The 19,103-nt window shown below is 44.2% G+C and overlaps 1 protein-coding gene and 1 long non-coding RNA gene across 15 annotated transcripts; one reads left to right on the forward strand and one right to left on the reverse strand.

Moving 5' to 3' along the window:
* Positions 1-2,131: 2,131 nt before the first annotated feature.
* On the reverse strand, positions 2,132-3,408 carry LOC139074133 (uncharacterized). Its single transcript, XR_011523619.1, has 2 exons — positions 3,268-3,408; positions 2,132-2,442 (listed from the first exon to the last, which is right to left on the reverse strand). It is a non-coding gene; the product is annotated as an uncharacterized lncRNA (long non-coding RNA).
* ZNF594 (zinc finger protein 594) lies at positions 3,192-18,379 on the forward strand. Of its 14 annotated transcripts, XM_070563106.1 has the most exons (7): positions 3,561-3,693; positions 5,162-5,466; positions 5,585-5,727; positions 6,779-6,919; positions 7,920-8,043; positions 12,681-12,737; positions 14,141-18,379. In XM_070563106.1, the coding sequence occupies exon 7, from the start codon at positions 14,141-14,143 to the stop codon at positions 16,139-16,141; it is 2,001 nt and encodes a 666-aa protein (XP_070419207.1). In that variant the 5' UTR covers positions 3,561-3,693; positions 5,162-5,466; positions 5,585-5,727; positions 6,779-6,919; positions 7,920-8,043; positions 12,681-12,737; the 3' UTR covers positions 16,142-18,379. The 14 variants fall into 14 exon arrangements, with proteins under 14 accessions (XP_070419203.1, XP_070419211.1, XP_070419201.1 ...); XM_070563104.1 differs by lacking the exon at positions 6,779-6,919 and having other exon boundaries at positions 5,162-5,727; positions 7,864-8,043; XM_070563103.1 differs by lacking the exon at positions 6,779-6,919 and having other exon boundaries at positions 5,162-5,727.
* The last annotated feature ends 724 nt before the right edge of the window (positions 18,380-19,103 follow it).

A 19,103-nucleotide genomic window follows, 5' to 3' on the forward strand; every position in this document is an offset into this window, starting at 1 on the left:
ACCTGGGCCATCAAAGTAGAGCACAAGAACTTAACCACTATGCCACCAGGCCAGCTCCATCAGGGCCTTTTTTTAAAATACCTGGTTTTGTTCATTTTTGTATTTTCAACGTCTAGCACACGAGAGCCCAAAAATTATTGGGGTGGGAAGGAGAGAAGATGGAGGAGAGGAAGGAAGGCTGATGATGCTCAAAAAAGAGATAGAAGGCTATGATGTTCAGAGTCCCTTCCATCTCTGTGATTCTAGAACATTAATAACTATGACAAAGAAGCCATGGTAAATTATGAAGATTTCAAAGGCAACCTAAAATCATTGCACTGACAATGAAGGGGTTCAAGTCTTCTTACCCTTTATCACCAATGAAACAGCCCTGCTCTAAAGATTTATTACTGGGGATCCTCATTTTTCAAATATTCATTATCTAAATCTTCATAGTTATAAGCCTGGGTAGGGAAAATTCATCAAAACGTGAAAATATTCACCCATCGACTTCCAATTAGTCCCCTTGCAAAAATCCCTCCCCAGTTAATATTCACGTCTATCCCCACTGATCTCGTTAACACCTTGTCCCTCAGGTGATGTAAACATTGTATAATAAAATAAAAATATGGTACAATGAAAATTCATTACAAAGTAAAATTGCAAATCTTCCATCAAAGAAGAAGGATTTCACAAAGTTCATAAAAGTGATGGGGGAAATTGCTTGAATCGCAACCAAAGCCATTGACAAATGAGAACATGGCAGAGAAAACTGATACAAAGATGATTACATGATAATGATAGATGCTTCCTGTTCTAGCTATCTATTGCAGCATAACAAATCCCCCCAAAATTTACTGGCTTAAAATAATAACAATCATTTAATTCTCTCTCACCATTTCTTTGGTCAGGAATTTGCAAGGGGCTGGGCTGGGCAGTTCTGGGTTGCGGTCTCACGCAGTTGTAGTAGGATTGCAGCTCTGCCTCCTCACACTCAGGTGCCCTGCCCTGTTTAACCCCTAATAGGTCTCCACTGCTCTTGGGATAAAGCCAAAAAGCATACATATGGCTTTCCAGACGCTCTGTGGTGTGGCACAATCTTTCCAAGCTCATCTCATTCCACTCTGCACTCCTTGTGCCCGACCATCCACACTGGCCTTCAGTTTCCGCGATGCGTTGCCAGCTGCCACAGGGCCTTGCACGTGTAGTTCCTGCTACTTTAATGCTCTCCCCCTACAGCCTCCCATAGTAGACATCTGCTACGTTGCCTGGCCAAAGAGCTGTCTTATTTTTCTGCTATAAACAAAAACAAAAACGTGTCTTTTCTCTCCATCACCTGATGGATCTTGTAGTAACGTGGCTCCCTTTCCCTATCCAACATGTAATTCAAGCTGGCCAATCAGAATACTTCAACCACTGGATACAGCTTTGGACATGTGATCCAAGCAGACCCCATCAGAGTCCCTTCTCTGTAATTGCTATAGAGGCTCTCCTTCCGTAATCCCGGGCACTGAAACATATCTACTGGTGGGAAAAAAAAAATCTATTGAGTCAACACAGAGAAAGAGGCAAAATTAAGATACAGAGAGAGAGAAAGGAGTCCTGATGACAATGCTTAAGTCCCTGAATTCTGGCCAGTCTACCCCCTGGACTTTCCTGTTACATGAACCAAGTTATGCTCAAGTTAGGGTTGTTCATCATCCTTCATCTGCCTAACTCTCCGCAGAAAGCCTTTATTGACCTTTCTGTGAAAGTCAGATCTTCTTTTATAAGCTCTTAGGGCACTATGTACTCTGCAGCATAGCACTCACCCGTTAGCACATTACATTTATGCTTGGAATTGTTTAAGTATCTCCTCCACGTGACTTTAAGTTCCACGAGAGGGCCTTTGGGTTTTGCTTAACGTTCATTGTATCACCAGCGCCTGGCAGAGAGCGGGCACTCCATAAATGTGTGTAGAACAAATGAATTACATAGTGAATCCACACAAGGGCAGCATGTTAAGCCCAGAAGAGATCAGAAAGAAGAGTTCTTTGTTCTTTGAAAAAAAAAGGCTAAAAAGCCAAAATAAGCCACACTTGTTACCAAACCCAAACACTGGTTCTTTCACCCACCGCACAGTAAGGCCAAGAACTGACACGTCAGACTTACAAAAAGGAAAGAGGTTTACTATTGTCAAAAGGCAGCCAGACAGGAGAGGGGACTTAGAACTCACTTCCACCTCCCAGAAGGGAAAAAGTGGGGGTTTTTATCTGGGGTTTCAGGTAGGCGACGGGGAGCATGTGGCCTTGCTGGTTGGCGCCTTCCCACCAGCTCGCGTTTGGCCTTGAAGACTGAATTTCTTTTCCCTTGACTGTCTGGACTTTTCTGGTTAGTTTTCACGTGCAGCCTGCGTTTGGCCTTGTGAGACTGAATCTTGATGCCCGGACCTCGACTTCCTGGAAACGACAGCTCACTCCTATGCTAAGGAGGGAGTGACAGACCTGGTCAGTTTTAAACAACAGTTGATTATGCTGAATATGCACAGCTGCAGTTAGCAAAGCTTATCTTGAAGTTTTTGTTCTCTTCCTCCAGCCCAGGGAAGACTTCTTAATTTCTTTGCGCTCAGTTTCACTCTTACCATGACTTTATATTTCTCAACAAAAATGTAGCTACTGTCCTTCCCTGGACCTTGATTTTCATTTTTCTGGCTTAAGCAGTTCCTGGTTCTTAAAACAAAATCAAAACCAAAAACCAAAACAAAACACCTTTATTTTGTTATGTTAAAAGGAATATAAGAAATAAAATTCATGACTACAACTTTTCAGAAGAAAAGAAGAGTAAATGGGGAGAGGACTAGCTCTACCAGATTTTAAAACATATTTAAAAGTTCACACTAGTAATTACAACCCTTTATTATCAAAGAAGAGACAAATAAATGGACAGAAACATACCCCAAAATACATTAAAAAATACATATGTAAACTTAGTTAATGATAAAGACAGCATTTAAAAATCAGGAAAAGGAGGATGATCCATTAAATGGGACGCAGAGAGGTTAAGCAACTTGCTCAGTCACACAGCCCATAAGCGGTGGGTTAGCGATTCTGACTTGAGTGTCGTCTTCACTTCAGAACTTGCCCTTTTAAACATTACGCTATCCTTGCCTTTCTCTGCATTGCCACGCCTTTGGCAGGGCATGGCTAACAGAATGCATCAATGAACGAGACGACAAAGGGATGCGGAGGGGGAAAAGAAAAAGACTAAAGTCAGAACTAAAAGCTAAGATGATTTGATGAAATCGCCCACCTGGACCAACAGTCCAAAACCCGGCCTGAGGCACGTCTAGGACCCCCGGAGGACTCTGCGTCTCGGTGGTAACCTCGCTCACGTAGCGCTGCGCCGGCAGGTGCAGCAACCGGCGCGACACGGGACCCTCCAGGAGTCGGCTCACGCGAGACCGGGCGGGCGGCGGAACTGGCCGAGTCTGCGCAGTCGGAGGCCTGAGCGGTGGGAGGACGCCTGGGGGCGCGCTCGCGGATTGGCAGGCACTGCTGGTCTGGCGGGGAGCGGGGACAGGGGGCCCGCAGCTCCGGGGAGCGCGCCGGGAGTGGCCGCCGGCCCCGGGCGCGGGGACCGTGGTGGTGGCTCCGCGCCCGAGTGAGGAGCAGGGGCTGCGCGATGGCGGCCGTGGAGGGGGCTCCGGTCGAGCGGGAGGCTGGGGGTGGCCTGGAGGTGAGACCCCAGTGCATCCGCAGAGCTGGGGGCCCCGACGCCTGAGTCCCTCAGGGAAGCGGGGTGGAGAGCTCTTCGGAGGCAGGCGCCTGATCCCTCATTTCTCCGAGTGGGGAGAGGTTGGGCCTCGGGAACGAAGGCGCTTGGTGCGCGGGGTCAGGCCTTCCATGCCCCCAGCCCGCTGCTGGGTCTCGGCTGCCCCGCCCACGGCCCTCCCCCGGCCGCGTCCCCCAGCCGGGTCTCCACTTCCCTCTCTGGGTACTGCAAAGTGCACCTCCCCCCAGGCCCGGGATCGATCCTCAGGCATAAATTGACCCTATTACTTGCTCGGCGCTGCCCCAGACGCGTTTGTACGTGTAACTTAAAGTGTAAGATCTGGTTTTCGTGCTCCAGGAGTTACTCGCAGTCCGTTGGGGAGAATAGACCGAACCAGAGGAATGGACTGTATGGTTCAGGCATGTTTTAATACCCGATCTAAAATACCCGGACTGTTGGAGTTCAGAGGAGGGAGAGGTTTAGGCTGGCCTTTTTTTGGTAAAGGTCTGCATGTCCTTTTAGGAGTAGCTTCAAAAGTCATTTCCTTTGGGAAGCTTTCGAGGATTGCCACCTCCATACTGCCATCTTTAAGCTTTTCATCTTTTTTCGCTTATTTAGCCGGTGCTTATTCAGTATCTAATTCATAAGCACTTACTACCTTGTTTTGTGTGTGCGTGTGTCTGTCTTCCAGGCCCCTCTCTAGGCGGGGACTCTGTTTTGCATCACCTAATGCATGCACGTGAATATGAATTTTAAAGGATTGAAAGGGTTAGAAGGTACTAACTGAGGTGGGAAGCATTTGTGTAAGTCAGAGGTTGAAAATGATGGCCCTTGGGCCAGATTGGACTATAGACACATTTTCTTGGCTCATGCTGTTTGTTTTTATTTGAATAAATGGCCAACATTTTCAAATCAGTAGATTTCTTTCACATTCACTCACACAAAAATCGATACTTTCAGCATCGCTTTAAAAATCAGAAGATGTGGCCAATCGGGGCCCACATGCCTGCGTGGTGCAATTAGCAGGAGTTGAGTAGCAGCTCCCTTCTTTACATTCAGCATAAAATTTCCAGATCCTCAGTCCCCACTAATCTCCATTGTCTCTCTGACACTGAAACAAAGTATCAGTTGTCATTTATCACCCAGTTTGCTTCGCTCCTGATTAACTGCCTGGTCTCGCAGCCATTCAAGTTCTTGATTCCAAATGTAGATGGAGGAAAGCAGGAAGGCAGTCACACAGGAGAGTCATGGGCAAAGGGACGGAATGGGGAGACGCACAGTAGATGGGAAAGTTAGGATACGAGAGCATAGATTTGCTCTTAGGCAAATCATAGAGCAGTGCTATTGTTATGGGTTGAATTGGGTCCCCCAGAAAAGGTAGGTTGAGGTCCTAACCCCCAGTACCTCAAAATATGATCTTATTTGGAAACAGGTTGTTGCAGATGTAATTAGTTCAGATGAAGTCATCCTGGAGTAGAATGGGCCCCTAATTCAATATGACGTGGGTCCTTCTAAGAAGATGGCCATATGAAGACACAGGGAGATTGTCATGTGAAGATGGAGGCAGAGATTGGAGTGAGGCATCCACAGAGCAAGGAACACAAGGATTCCCAGCTGTCACCAGAATCTAGGAGTGAGGCGTGGAACAGTTATTCCTCAGAAGGGATCCCGCACTTATCCCGCAGAAGGAAGCAGCCCTGCCAACACTTTGATTTCAGACTTCTAGCCTCTGGAACCGTGAGGGAATAAGTTTTTGTGGTTTTAAGCCACCCAATTTGTGGTGCTTTTTTACAACAGCCCTGGGATACTAATACGGCTCTGAAAGTCAAAAACAAGTTATTATTTCCTTTAATAGGTGGTAGAAAACTCATGGTAAACTTTTGATCATTGGTGTCAGTGAAAGCAGCGTTTTAGAAAATGATTTCGTATGACAGTGTTATCAGCATGATTTGGAGCCAGAAAGCATGTTTACAGATTTTACAGCAATCTAGGCATGAGGTGAGAAGGTGCTGGGTGAAGATGGGGTTGGAGAGAGCCAAAGGAGTAGTTTTCAGAGTGAGGGAGTAGGCACAGATAGAGGGATGGAGAGGGAGGAGTTCAGGATGTCTAGAGCAGGGCTTCTCAAACTGCAGCCTACCTAAGAGTCACCTGGGTGGCTTGGTAAGCAGTTTCTGGGCCCCGTCCCCACAGGCTCTGACTCAGTAAGTCTGGGATGATGCTTAAGAATTTGCATTTTTACCAAGCTCCTGGGTGAGGCTGGTGTGTGGATCACATTTTAGGTAGCACCAAACTGTTGTGTTTCTGGCTTAGAAACCCCTAGAATACAAGCCCCCCTGAGGGCAGGGACTTTGTCTTGTTCACTGGTGTATCCCAGGGCCTAGAACAATGCCTGAATACATAGGCTCACAATAAATATTTGTTCAATGAAAGCTAGTCATTTGGGCAGAAATGGATAGTAAGACGGGCATAAGATTAGAAGCAAAAATGATGAGTTCATTTTTATCCATTTGATTTGTCTTGACTGTCAGCAAGACATTGGACCAAAGATGCATTGTGAATATACACTAAAATGTGGGTGAGGAATAGGAGATTTAGATTTATGATTCATTCTGTACAAAGGTGATAATTGAAGCCAGAGGGGATATGGTCACTGAGATGTTGAATATAAAAAGACAGGACTAGGGGCTGAGCCTTAGTAACATTTAATAGAAGGAGAAAGCTGACAAGGTCAGTGAAGAAGTGGAGTGATTGGAATATCATGCATTATAGAAGCCAAGGGAGAAGAGGATTTCAGAGATTATTTAGTCAAGGGAAAGAGGGAAGAGGGTTAACCTACTATTCATTTACTCAACAATTTTTTATTGAGTGCCCACTATGTTCCAGGTTCTATTCCAGCACTGAACAAAACAAAGACCCCCACCCCATGGGGCTTATATCCTGGAGAGGCTTACACTGTAGTAGGGTGTGCCTTTCTTTGTGTTGGGGGTTTTTCTTGATCTGTGCAATAACACTTTGGAATAAGTGGTGTTAATTCTGTTTTGCATTTGAGGAGATGACGGTTGAGGGACATTGGGGAGCCAGGATTCTAACGTGGTACATCACAGAGAACGTGTCTGAAATGGAATGCACCACTGCCTCTCCCTCACCTCCACTCTTTCACCCCAGCTACCCAACTTGGGCAGTTGATCAGGTTAGGAACTTGGATGTCATCCTTAATGCCTGCTCTTTTCCCTCACGCCCTCTCTCTAGGGTAGCGCCAATTCTGCCCGGTTTTGCCTTTTCAGTATATTGACTCAGTCCACCCCCCTGCCACTAGCTCCTTTAGGCCCTCCCTGTCTCCAGCACAGATCACTGCTGCGTTTCCTAACTGAGGTCCCAGCCTTCAGCTGCGCACCCTCCAGGCCCTTCTCTATAAAGCAGCCTACCAATCTTTTTAAAAGATAAATCCAATTATGTCATTCTTTTGCTTTAACTCCTTCAGTGGCCCCCCATTGCCTTTAGGAGAATGTCCACACTTCTCAGCCTGGTACACGAGGCCCTCTGTGATTTGATCAGTACTTCACCAGCCTCATCCTTTACTATCTTGTCCTCGGGGCTACCATCATCTGGTGCATCGGTGAATGCATCATAGCTTCTCTCATCTCCTGGCCTTTGGACATACGATAGCCTCAGTCTGAAAATTTAGTCTCGTTATCTCAAATTGTCTTTCAGACCTCACCTTAGAAACTGGCTCCTTCAGGAAGTTTCTTCACCCATCCCTTCCCTCAAGGTTCTGCTCTCCCTCTGAGGTCCCACAGCACCCCATACCTACCCTTATTGTGCACTTAACCCATTTAATCGACATTGTCTGTAACAGCCACCGCAGGCTCCTCAAGGGCAGGCACTGTCCTCCTTTTGACTGTATTCTAACCATCTAGCACAGCGCCCAGCTCATACTGGGGGCTCCGTTAAAGAGCAAATAAATACTAGAGAATGGAAGAAATACAGTAAAGATAAAGAGTCATTGAAAAGACAGGGTGATGTGAGATGATTTTTAGCACATGGTCTCACACATTTTTAAAGCGAGGGGCAAGATTATGTACTTAGACCAAGGCAGGAAGTAGTAGAGATTTAAAAAGAGAAGAGAAGGTATAGAGTATCTGCTACTGACTCTCTATTAGGTAGTCACTGAGCAGGAACTTCTCTTTCAGGAATTCAAGATGCTACAGGATGTGGCTGTGAATGAACCACAGAAGGATGCTGGGTGCCGGGTCTGCGCCCGGTGGAATCTCTGCAAAGAAGAGATGCGAGAGGGGACACAGCTGATCTCACTGGGTAAGGGCTCTCTCCTCCCGCTCGGAATCCATACACTCTTGAGTTCTCCTTGAAAAACAAAAACCAAGAAAAGTTTGCAAAGAGCTCAGTGGAATTAGAGCATTAAGGATTCCCAGTGGCTTTGACTCCTGGAGGCAGGATGCTTCTGCTCTTTGTCGAAGGTTGTCTAGCCTGATCTGTGGAGTTGAAATCGACATTTCCTTGACTTTCGCTGAGCTTGCACAATCTCTGTCTTTCTAGTCCTGTTAGAAACCAGTAGATGACCAAAACTTAGCTCCTCTTCAGATCTTCAAAACCCACCCTCAAAACCTCCTCTTCCTGCTCTGACCTCTGTCTTCATAAACAGTGCCGTGTCCCACCCCCTGCCTAAGTCAGAAAACTGGAAGTCGTGCTTGATGCCTTTCACCCCCCATATGCCATTACCTTGTTCTGTTGCTTCTAGGTTCTCCCATGGTGGACAGTGCTTACCTTACGGAGCACTGATCACACTATCTTATTATCCGTTTACACATTTATCTCCCCTCCTTTAAACTGCAAGTTCCTTGAGAGCAGGGACCATATCTATGTTCATTTTTGTATTCCCAGTACCTAGTACAATGTGTGGAGTGTGGTGGGTGCTCAGTTAATGTGTATGAGGTGAGCAAATCAGTGGATGATGTGAAACACTGATGCTGTTTTCCCACAAACTCTGAGTGCCGCTGAATTGGGCTGTAGAGCAGGACTCACCTATGGTCAAGCCTATTTTGTACCCTTCTGCTCCGGACATCCTCGGAGGGGAAGATTTCCTTGAGTTACTCCCTATTCCTTTCACCTATAGAATTGGATGAAAAATTTGAGCAGTGTTGCCGCTCATCTCTGCAGAGAGAGCTATGTGGGACTAAGGACTGGGTACTTTGCCACACCCGTGCTGGTGGCAAAGGTTGATCCCAATGATTCTTATAGAGAAGTGATCTTTTATCACTATTTCCAAACAATTTTTTGTTTCCCCTTTGTAGCCCCTTAGTACTTTTCTTGTATCATCTTCACTTTGTTCTAAATCTAAAGTGAAATGATACTATGTGTCCATATCAGTCAGGATCCAGTCAGGAGAGAAAAACTACACAAGTAGTTTAAAGAAGGGACATTTAATATAAAGAATTTTTAATGAGTGAAAGCTAGCTAACTACTGAAAGGGTTAAAAGAAGGCTCTAAGGGACACAGAAATAGACAATGCAGGAAGCAGCCTTGCCTCCAGGACTAAGGGAGAGAACCGAGAATTTCGAAGAGGACTCCGCCACCCCAGAGCTGAGATTCAGACCTTTTTGGAGAGGTTGTGGCTACCAGAGGAGCACAGAGCCTGCTGGTGGTGCAGAAACTTGTCAGAGGGCACAGGCCAGAGCTGTTCCATAAGCATGGCCTGCCCGATGGCAGAGAAATTTACTGAAAGGTGTAGGCAGGCGGGAGGTAGTCCATAGGAAAGGCCTGCTGGGTGAGAAGAACTCACCGGAGGGTGTGGGCCGGCTGGAGCTGGTCCACCAGAAGCCGTCAAGCCTCCCAGATGTTGCTTTGGTGGCCCCACCAAAAAGCAAAACAGCCCTCAGTTACCAGGAAGAGAAATCTCTTTTTGTGTGGCTTACGGTGTTCTTCTAGCGCCCTCTACTGACAAAGGAGAAATGTTTCAGGGTCCAGCTCCAGTACCACAAGTAGGGCAAAGAAGACAAAAGGGCATGTATAATATGATCCCATTTTTGTATCAGAAAAAATATATGCCCAGAAATGAGACTGGGAAAATATACAACAAAGCACTGGCAGTGGTCGTCTTTGGGTGGCAGGATCCTCTGATTATGAGCACCCTTCTGTGCTTTTCTGTGATTTTCCTATAAAAAGCATGTAGTATTTTTGTCAATAAAAAAATGTTATGGAAATGTATTTCTATGTAATTTTTAAAGATTCTTCTCTAAAATTATGAAAAACAGTTAAGAAACACATTAAGAATTGCAGTCCTTTTTTTAAATTATACGTTTCTGCTTTGGATTAAGGTATCTATTGATTCCCTGTCATGAAAGACAGGTAACAGCACAATTCACACTTACTCCCTCAGCTCTCCTCCTCACAGCGCAGTTTATATAATTATTTTTACATTGTCATGGTTTAAAGCAGTTACTTTCTATTCTACAAAAGTAGTTTCCAATTGTTTAATCTCCGTTCTACGTTTAAATTGATTCGCTGCTCACCGTCCATTCCTTTACAGGGTCCTCTCAGTTCCTGAATGTCTATGTTGAATCATTTCTTCGTGGGCTGTATCTCATTGCCCAGCAGTTCTTTTCAAAAAGGGCTCGTGGGTGTCCTACTCCCTGAGGTTTTACCTACTTGAGAATGTTTGCCTTTTGCTTTTGAGACGAGGGCACACTTTGGTGGGTAAAAAATGATCACATCACACTTTGTTTCTTTTGAGAACTTTACAGACGTCACTGTCTTCTGGCGTGAAGTGTAGCTGTGGAGAAGTGCGGAGTCAACCTGAAGTTCTCTCCTGCACGTTACTTGCTTCTCTGCCTAGATGCCCATTTGTTCAGTTGTTCCTGAAATTTGGTTACTTCACCAGGATATGTCTTGGTGTTGACTGTTCTATATCAACTTTGTATGGACTGCAGTGTACTCTGCCAATAGTCAAGTCTTTATTTCAGCAACATTTTCTTCTGTGATATAGTTGAATGGATTTTTCTTTCTGTTTGTTCTTTTTTTTAGGAACACTAATTATATGTATTTGAATAGCTTTCTTTCTTTTTCTTCTTCTTCTTCTTCTTTTTTTTTTTTTTGGTGAGGAAGATTGGCCCTGAGCTAACGTCTGTTGCCAGTCTTCCTCTTTTTGCTTGAGGAATATTGTTGCTGAGCTAACATATGTGTCAATGTTCCTCTCTTTTGTATGTGGGACGCTGCCACAGCATAGCTTGATGAGCAGTGTGTAGGTCCACACCCAGCATCCGAACCTGCAAACCCTGGGCTGCCGAAGTGGAGTGCACGAACTTAACCACTATGCCACTGGGCTGGCCCCTGAATATCTTTCTATTGCTACTGGTCTTCTCTATAATTGTGTTTTTTTGGTGTTTTTTTTTCTGCTTTATTTCCCAAACCCCCCTGGTACATAGTTGTCTATCTTAGTTGCAGGTCCTTCTAGTTGTGGGACGTGGGACGCCACCTCAACGTGGCCTGACGAGCAGTGCCATGTCCGCGCCCAGGATCTGAACCCTGGGCCGCCACAGCGGAGTGTGCAAACTTAACCACTCGGCCACGGAGCCAGCCCCTATAATTGTGTTTATATCCATTTCATTCTATGATTTCTCCAGGCCTCATCATGACTGTGTGATTATTTTTGTTGTTTCTTAGGTCAATTTCATCTACATTATGCTTTTAGTTTTCCCTTCCATTTCTTTCCTCAGCTCTACCAAATTACTTCTTACTTCTTTTTATTGTTTTAGAACATCTTTATTATTTTATAATCTATTTTGAACCCTTATATCTCATCTTTGAGTTTTTATTTAAAGAGTGATTTTGTCTATAATTTCTTTGAGATAGTGGAGAACTCTGCTGAATGCTTCCTATTAATTCCTTTGGTATTTCTCTTGGGGTGTGTGCTCCTAATCCCTCTGTTACTCGTGTTCCTTTCTTTCCTAAAACAACAACATCATCTTATCTTCAAGCACGCATCCTACTAAGTTGCCTTAACCATCACTACTCAGCAGTGAGTGGAGCGGCTCTCTGGGAAAGTCTGAGGGAAGAGGCAGAGGGAAGGGAACCGGGCACTTCCCAGCCTCAAGCAGATTTCCTGCCACCACACCCTCTCATCAAATCTGCAGGCTTAGCCCCCTTCAGTGTTTGGTTTCCAGGGATCAAGCTAGCACAGGAAGAAGCCCTTTAGATCCCAGGCTCTTTGTGATACAATTTGACGGTCACACTGTCTACTCCCCCTTCACCTTTCTTCACCTCTGTCAGTGCTCCTTAGCTAGGAACCAGGTGGAAGGTAATAGAAACGACCTGCCAGCGTGCTTTCTTCTTTAGCATCTTCTCCCCCGCCCCTCTGATATTTCAAACGAGATCTCTACAGCGACAGTCCCCACTTTCTCTGTGACACCCCTCCCCACCATACCTCTGGATCGCTTCACTGCAATCAGAAGACCACTGAATTTGCCAGTCAGGAACATGAGACTTGAGAGATGTCTGTATATGGCCCTCTTTTTGAAGTTGGAGTTCACCTCATTTGTCATCCTTTTAGTTATTTTCGGTGGGTTTTGAGAAATGCCTTTACCATCTTTAATAATCTGTTTTTGAATTTTGAACAATATATGCCAAACCCAAACATAACAAACCCCAAAAAAGCACGTGAAGAGAAAATTATGACAAAACCAATTCTTTCTGGTATTTTATTTGAATGTTATTTAAATGAAATCCAGCCTGGATATGGAGGCTTGTGCTAGGGACACGTTACTTAATGAAAATTCTTAGGCTTAAAGGGTAAAGATTCATAATAATAATAGTAATAACAAGAGCAGCTGGCCTTTATATAGTGCTTCTATACGCCAAGCATTGTTCTAAATGTTTTACATATATTTAATTCTCATAACAACTCTATGAGGTAAATACTATTATTTTCTCCGTTTTAGAGATGCAGAAACTGCAGCACAGAGAGCTCCAGTGACTTGTGGAAGGTCACACAGTCAGTAAGTGATGGAAACAGGATTCAAGCCCAGGCACTTTGCCCTGCAGTCCACTAGGAGTCCATGCTCTTAATCACTGTGCTGTGTCGCCTCTTGTTCATTGCAAAAAGATTAATGACTAGACAGGCCCAGCCACTTGACCAGACCAAGGTGAAATGGCTCTCAGGGAGCTCAGAAAGGGGTTTTGTGACTGGGCAAAGTCAGGGAGTTGATGATATGGACCCTCAAGAGCAGTAAGCTCATTCATCTTCCAATTGCAGAAAGATACCAAATTGCCAGACAAAAGGAGTCGGTTCCACCAGGATACCAAAAAGAAAAATGTCGGGCCTGAGAAAGGGAGAATTGAATTCTATTAAAATGACACCCAAACATTTTTATTTTGAGGCATAGTTTCAGATTTGTTTAATTGTCATGGTATATTGGGAGGAATGAGTAGTGTGCCAGTTACTAATTTATTGCCTCTCAACTTCAAACCTACCCTGCTTTGTTTTGCTTGTGTTACTGGATCTGGACCATGTCTCCTTTGCCAGGTGGCACAAGATTGATATTTCATCAATAGAGGATGCTGGAGGGGCAATGCAAGGCCGTAGGACAAAGGAAGGAACTTCTCTTCCTGGTGCTGGGATGCTGTTATTTTATTTTATTTATTTGATTTTTAAATTAAATTAAATTTTTTATTTATTTTAATCTAATTTTTTAAATTTATTTATTTACTCATTTATGTTTTTGGTGAGGAAGATTGGCCCTGAGCTAGCATCTGTTGCCAGTCCTCCTTTTTGTTTGAGGAAGATTGTCCCTGAGCTAACATCACTGCCAATCTTCCTCTCTTTTGTATGTGGGACACTGCCACAGGATGGCTTGATGAGCAGTGTGTAGGTCCGCACCCGGGATCTGAACCTGCAAACCCCAGGCCACTGAAGCAGAGCATTTAAACTTAACCACTATGCCACTGAGCCAGCCCCTATTTATTTATTTTTTTTATTGGTGTGGCTGCCAGCAGATCAACTTGTGGGAGGCCTGAGGGTACTCACCCTAGTGGGCTGCCTCCTCTAAACCTGTTCTGGACCCACCACAGGATCCAGCAAGTTCTTACCCCCTCCCCCATCATACAGGCCACTTCCTATGGACCAGTTCCAGACTTCCCACCTCCTCCAGTGAATTTTTCCACCACCCTGCAGGCCACTCCCACACACCAGCTCCAGCCTGCACCCTGGCAAGTTTCATCTTCACCAGTAGGGTGTGTGTTCCTGTGGTAGCCACAATCTCTCAAAAAAGTCTGAGTCTCAGGCCCAGCACGTAAGAATCCTCTTGTAAGTTCTTTGTTCCTCCCTGTTAAACTTCCCAGGATAGGGAAGAGGTGACACTTGTATTTTAGGAATTATAGAATGGTCTACTTATCATTTCAGATGCTGAGACCAGGGAATAAGATGAAGGACTGGAAGTCAAAGATGGCAATTTCTGAAGAAAAAGATTCAGCCAGGGCCGTATCAGAAAGACTGCAAAGACAGATGTGCCAGGAATGTGGGTTATTTGAAACTGGGGATCCTGAGGACAAGTTATTGAGGCATTGGGCAAGCCCCTCAGAGGAGGCAGTGAGACATCCTCCTTCCCAAGAGAGAAGTATCAGGGAAGTGAATCTCATCCCCAAGACAGCCACTGCAGGAGAGAGAGGCCATGGATGTCATGAAAGAGAAGACATACTTTCTATAGGAGACAAATCCCACAGATATGAAGACTGTGACCAGAGCTTCAAAGAGAAGTCAGAAGTAAGTGAACATCTGAAAACTGATAACATAAAGAAAACCTATGAGTGTAAAGAATGTGGAAAAACTTTCAATCGGAGCTCAAACCTGATTATACACCAGAGAATTCATACAGGAAAGAAACCATATGTATGTAGTGAATGTGGGAAAGACTTTAATCAAAGTTCAAATCTTATTATACATCAGAGAATTCATACAGGAAAGAAACCTTATATATGTCATGAATGTGGAAAAAACTTCAATCAGAGCTCTAATCTGGTTAGACATAAGAGAATTCATAGTGGTGAGAATCCCTATGAATGTAAAGAATGTGGGAAGGCCTTCAAGGGAAGCTCAAACCTTGTCCTACACCAGAGAGTTCATAGTGGAGGGAAGCCATATATATGTAGTGAGTGTGGGAAGGCCTTCAATCAAAGCTCAGATCTTATAATACATCACAGAATTCACACTGGAGAGAAACCTTATGAGTGTTATGCATGTGGACAGACCTTCAGTCAAAGTTCACACCTTGTCACACATCAGAGAATTCATACTGGAGAGAAACCCTTCAAGTGTAGTGAATGTGAAAAGGCCTTCAGGCAGCGTTCATGCCTTACTGAACACCAGAGACTCCACAGTGGGGAGAAACCCTATGAATGTAGCGAATGTGGGAAATCCTTCAGTGGACGCACGGTGTTTCTTAAACATCAGAGACTACACACTGGAAAGGAACTTGAATGTGAAACAGCCTGCACTTCTAACTTGGACCTTCTCAAACAACAGAGAATTCATAGGGAAGAAAAACCTTATGAGTGTACTGAGTGTGGAAAAACTTTCCGGGGAAGTTCAGATCTGATTCGGCATTGGATAATTCATACTGGGGAGAAACCCTATGAATGTAGCGAATGTGGGAAAGCCTTTAGCCAGAGGTCGCACCTTGTCACACATCAGAAGATTCATAGTGGAGAGAAACCCCATCAGTGCAATGAGTGTGGGAGGGCCTTCCGGCAGCGTTCACTCCTTGTTCAACATCGGAGAATCCATAGTGGTGAGACACCCTATGAATGTAAGGGATGTGGAAAACTCTTCATCTGGCGCACAGCGTTTCTCAAACATCAGAGACTGCATGCTGGACAGAAACTTGAGGAATGTGAGGAAACATTCAGCAAGGATGAGCTGCTTCGAGCTGAGCAGAGGATTCACCAAGAAGACCAAGCTTATCAGTGTAATCAGTGCAGGAGAACTTTCCGAGGCAGCTCCGACCTCATTAGACATGAGGTGACTCATACAGGAGAGAAACCGTATGAATGTAAAGACTGTGGGAAAACTTTCAATCAGAGCTCGGACCTTATGAGACATCATAGAATTCATAGTGGAGAAAAACCTTACATATGCAATAAATGTGGGAAATCTTTTAGGGGCAGCTCAGATCTTATTAAACACCATCGTGTTCATACTGGAGAGAAACCCTACGAATGCCCTGAATGTGGGAAGGCCTTCAGTCAGAACTCACACCTTATTAGTCACCAGAGAATTCACACTGGAGAGAAACCCTTTGAGTGTAGCAGCTGTGGGAAGGCCTTCAGTGGGCGCACAGCTTTTCTTAAACATCAGAAACTTCATACTGGAAAGGAACTTGGGGAATGTGAGAGAGTCTTCCAATAGGACCTATTCTGATAGGTAACAGAAACCCAATGAATGTAGGAAAAGCCTGCTGGAGACCACATCTTATTGTACTGTAGAGGATTTTTATTGCTGAAAACCATTTGAAGGTAGGAAAACACTGGAAGAGTCTGGCTAGATGGAAAACATACGAGTGTAATCAGGTGGAAAAGCTCTTGGACATCATAACCTTTTTTATGCCTCAGAGTTGACACTGGAGTATGGTCCCAACATACTTGAGAATGTTTTAGGGGACTTCTGTCGTTATTAAAATCATTAGAAATCACTTTGGCAATAATCCCAAAACTAAATTCTTCATGGAAGGAGCCAGTTCAGTCTTGACAAGAGACAAGTATAAATCTGCTTTAAGTACTTTAGGGCGATAAAATCTTTCTCTGGGATAAATTCTTCCCCTTACATATATTTTATACATGTTCCTCTTTTAGCTTCCTTATAAAAATATGCTTATGCAGATGTAATAGTGCTAATTAGAATGATCCACTAATTGAGAGGAAACAAAAAGTAATAGAAAGGACTTGACAACAGTACCTAAAGGCCAGGACACAAGAGCCAGTGAGGTATTCCCCAGAGAAGGAGTAGTGACTACTAGTGGTTTCAGGAAATGAAAAGGGAAGGGACAGGAGGACAGTAAGTGTTGGGCACAGGATTAGACTGAGTGCCAGGGCAGAGCGTTTAGGTGACGTGAGTTGGTGGGAATTAGAAGAAAGCAACTACTGTCAAAGGTCCGGTGAGTATAGGGAGAGGGTTCTGTCTTGAACCAAGGCTTTGTAATTGGGCACAGCTTACTTGAGGGTTGGAATGTCTAACAGAACTCTGAAGCAAGGTCAGTCATATAACCTGATAGCTAACTTTGGTAGTTAGGCCCTGCCTGTCTGTGCAATCAGACTCAATCATCAAATATTTCTTGTACTCTGAACTACTGGCAGATTGTCTATGAATTTACATGAGTCATCAAATAAGAAAGTTACTTGAATGGGACAATGTAAGGCAAGGAGAATTTCAAAGTCGTATTTTTCCTCAGTGGGAGTAGCTTGTGAGATGCACGGAGGGGACCAGTGGTTCTCAACTGGAGTGATTTTGTCCCCCAGGGGACATTTGGCAATGTCTGGAGACATTTTGGTTGTCACAACTGGGAAGAAAATATTCCAAACCAGGGATGTTGCTAAATATTTTATAATACACAACCCCCCACAACAAAGAATTATCTGGCCGCAAATGTCAATAGTGCCATGGTTGACCATGGATATTTAGAACACTAGTCACCTGGGGCCATTTAAGCAAGTGTTTCACGGAGATGTGGGCAGTGGCACTGCACCCCAAGGGGAGCCCAGAGTCTGATAGAAACCTTTAGTTTGATGAACTGTTTCAAGAAAGGCAGTCCGGTGTAGTGGAGGGAGCACAGACACAGGTTTGAATCCTAGTACAACATATTGGCTTCGGGACCTGGAGCAAAGTTTGTAACCCCTCTGATTCTTATTTTCCTCATTAATAAAATGGTGATAGAATAATATACCTCAAGGTGTAATTGTGAGGTTTAAATGAGAAAACTGAAATTTACTGTTAACATATAGAAGGGCATCTGGAGCTTTAATTGTGTTTAAACAGAAGAGGAAGTATTTACAAGCGAAATGTAAGATGTATAGGATACAGTGGTGTCTGGTGGCTGGTGTGAAGACTATAATCTGTTAAAGTTCAAAGCATTAGAGGCTATGGCTTCCCCAGAGGGGCATCCTGAACGGTAGTGGGAAGTCTGGAAGTGGAGAAGCCGTCCACACCATCCTTCACAGCTGGCTTCTTACGGATGATGTTGTACGGGGGCTCCAGAAGCCTGCCGCCCCCATCACCTGCCTCAAAGCTTTACGCTCTTCAGTAACCTCACATAAATTAATGATGTTTTTATATGAGAATATCTTTTAAATATATTTGGGAAGCAAAAGGAATTCAAAATAGCTATCATCAGTGATACACTTGGATTAAAAATTAAAGATATTTAGGGGGCCGGCCCCGTGGCCGAGTGGTTAAGTTCTCACGCTCCACTTCTGCGGCCCAGGGTTTCACCGGTTTGGATCTTGGGCGCACATACGGCACTGCTCATCAAGCCACGCTGACACGGCATCCCACATGCCACAACTAGAAGGACCCACAACTAAAAATACACAGTATGTACTGGGGGGCTTTGGGGAGAAAAAGGAAAAATAAAATCTTTAAAAGAAAAATAAAGATATTTACATTTTTTTAGTTCCTAGAATTCTAGTTAGAATCCCAGATTCTAACTGATCAAAACTTTTAGCTAACTGAAACATTTTAGCATTCCATTTTTATAAAAGAAAGGAATTGGGAATTTATTCTAAAAAGCCCATCACCATCTCCTGTACTCACAGTGCTGTACAGTGAGAGTGATGTTCATAAGGAGAAGCAGGATATTGAAAGAGTCTCGAAGGGAATAGTCTTTTTATTCCATTAGTGGGCAAATACCTAATTTGCCTTGGGCTTTTTAAAATATTAACTATTGCTTGAAGACCTCAGATTGAAAATTAACCTTTTCATTTCATCCCTGATAGAATGTGAATTACATCGAGTGTATTGGACTTGTGAAAGCAGGGGGAAATTTTTATTACAGAGTGGAAATACTTTCAACTATGAAAGTTATGCAAGAAATACTTATTGAGTGTCTAATACGTGCCAGGGGCCACAATTAGATAGATAGGGCTAGACAAAGACAGTCATGGTTCTTCAAGGAGCCTCGAGTCCAGGGGGGCTCGAGGAGGACAAAGGAGTTAATTCCATTAAGCAGACAATTCATGAAATGAAGGCCCATTCAAGGTTTTAGGGTACAAGTGGACGTGGCAGTGTCCAATTTGTAAGTCTGAATTCCGCAGAGTAAGATCTACCTGTTAGGGAGCTGTGTACATTGGAACTTTGAGAAAAGAGCCTAAAGGATAGA

The sequence above is a fragment of the Equus przewalskii genome, chromosome 10 (genome assembly GCF_037783145.1).
Source record: "Equus przewalskii isolate Varuska chromosome 10, EquPr2, whole genome shotgun sequence".
NCBI lineage: Eukaryota > Metazoa > Chordata > Mammalia > Perissodactyla > Equidae > Equus > Equus przewalskii.

Coding starts and splice junctions, on each gene's coding strand:
- ZNF594 (XM_070563102.1), top strand. CDS start 14,141: ATGCTGAGACCAGGGAATAAGATGAAGGACTGGAAGTCAAAGATGGCA.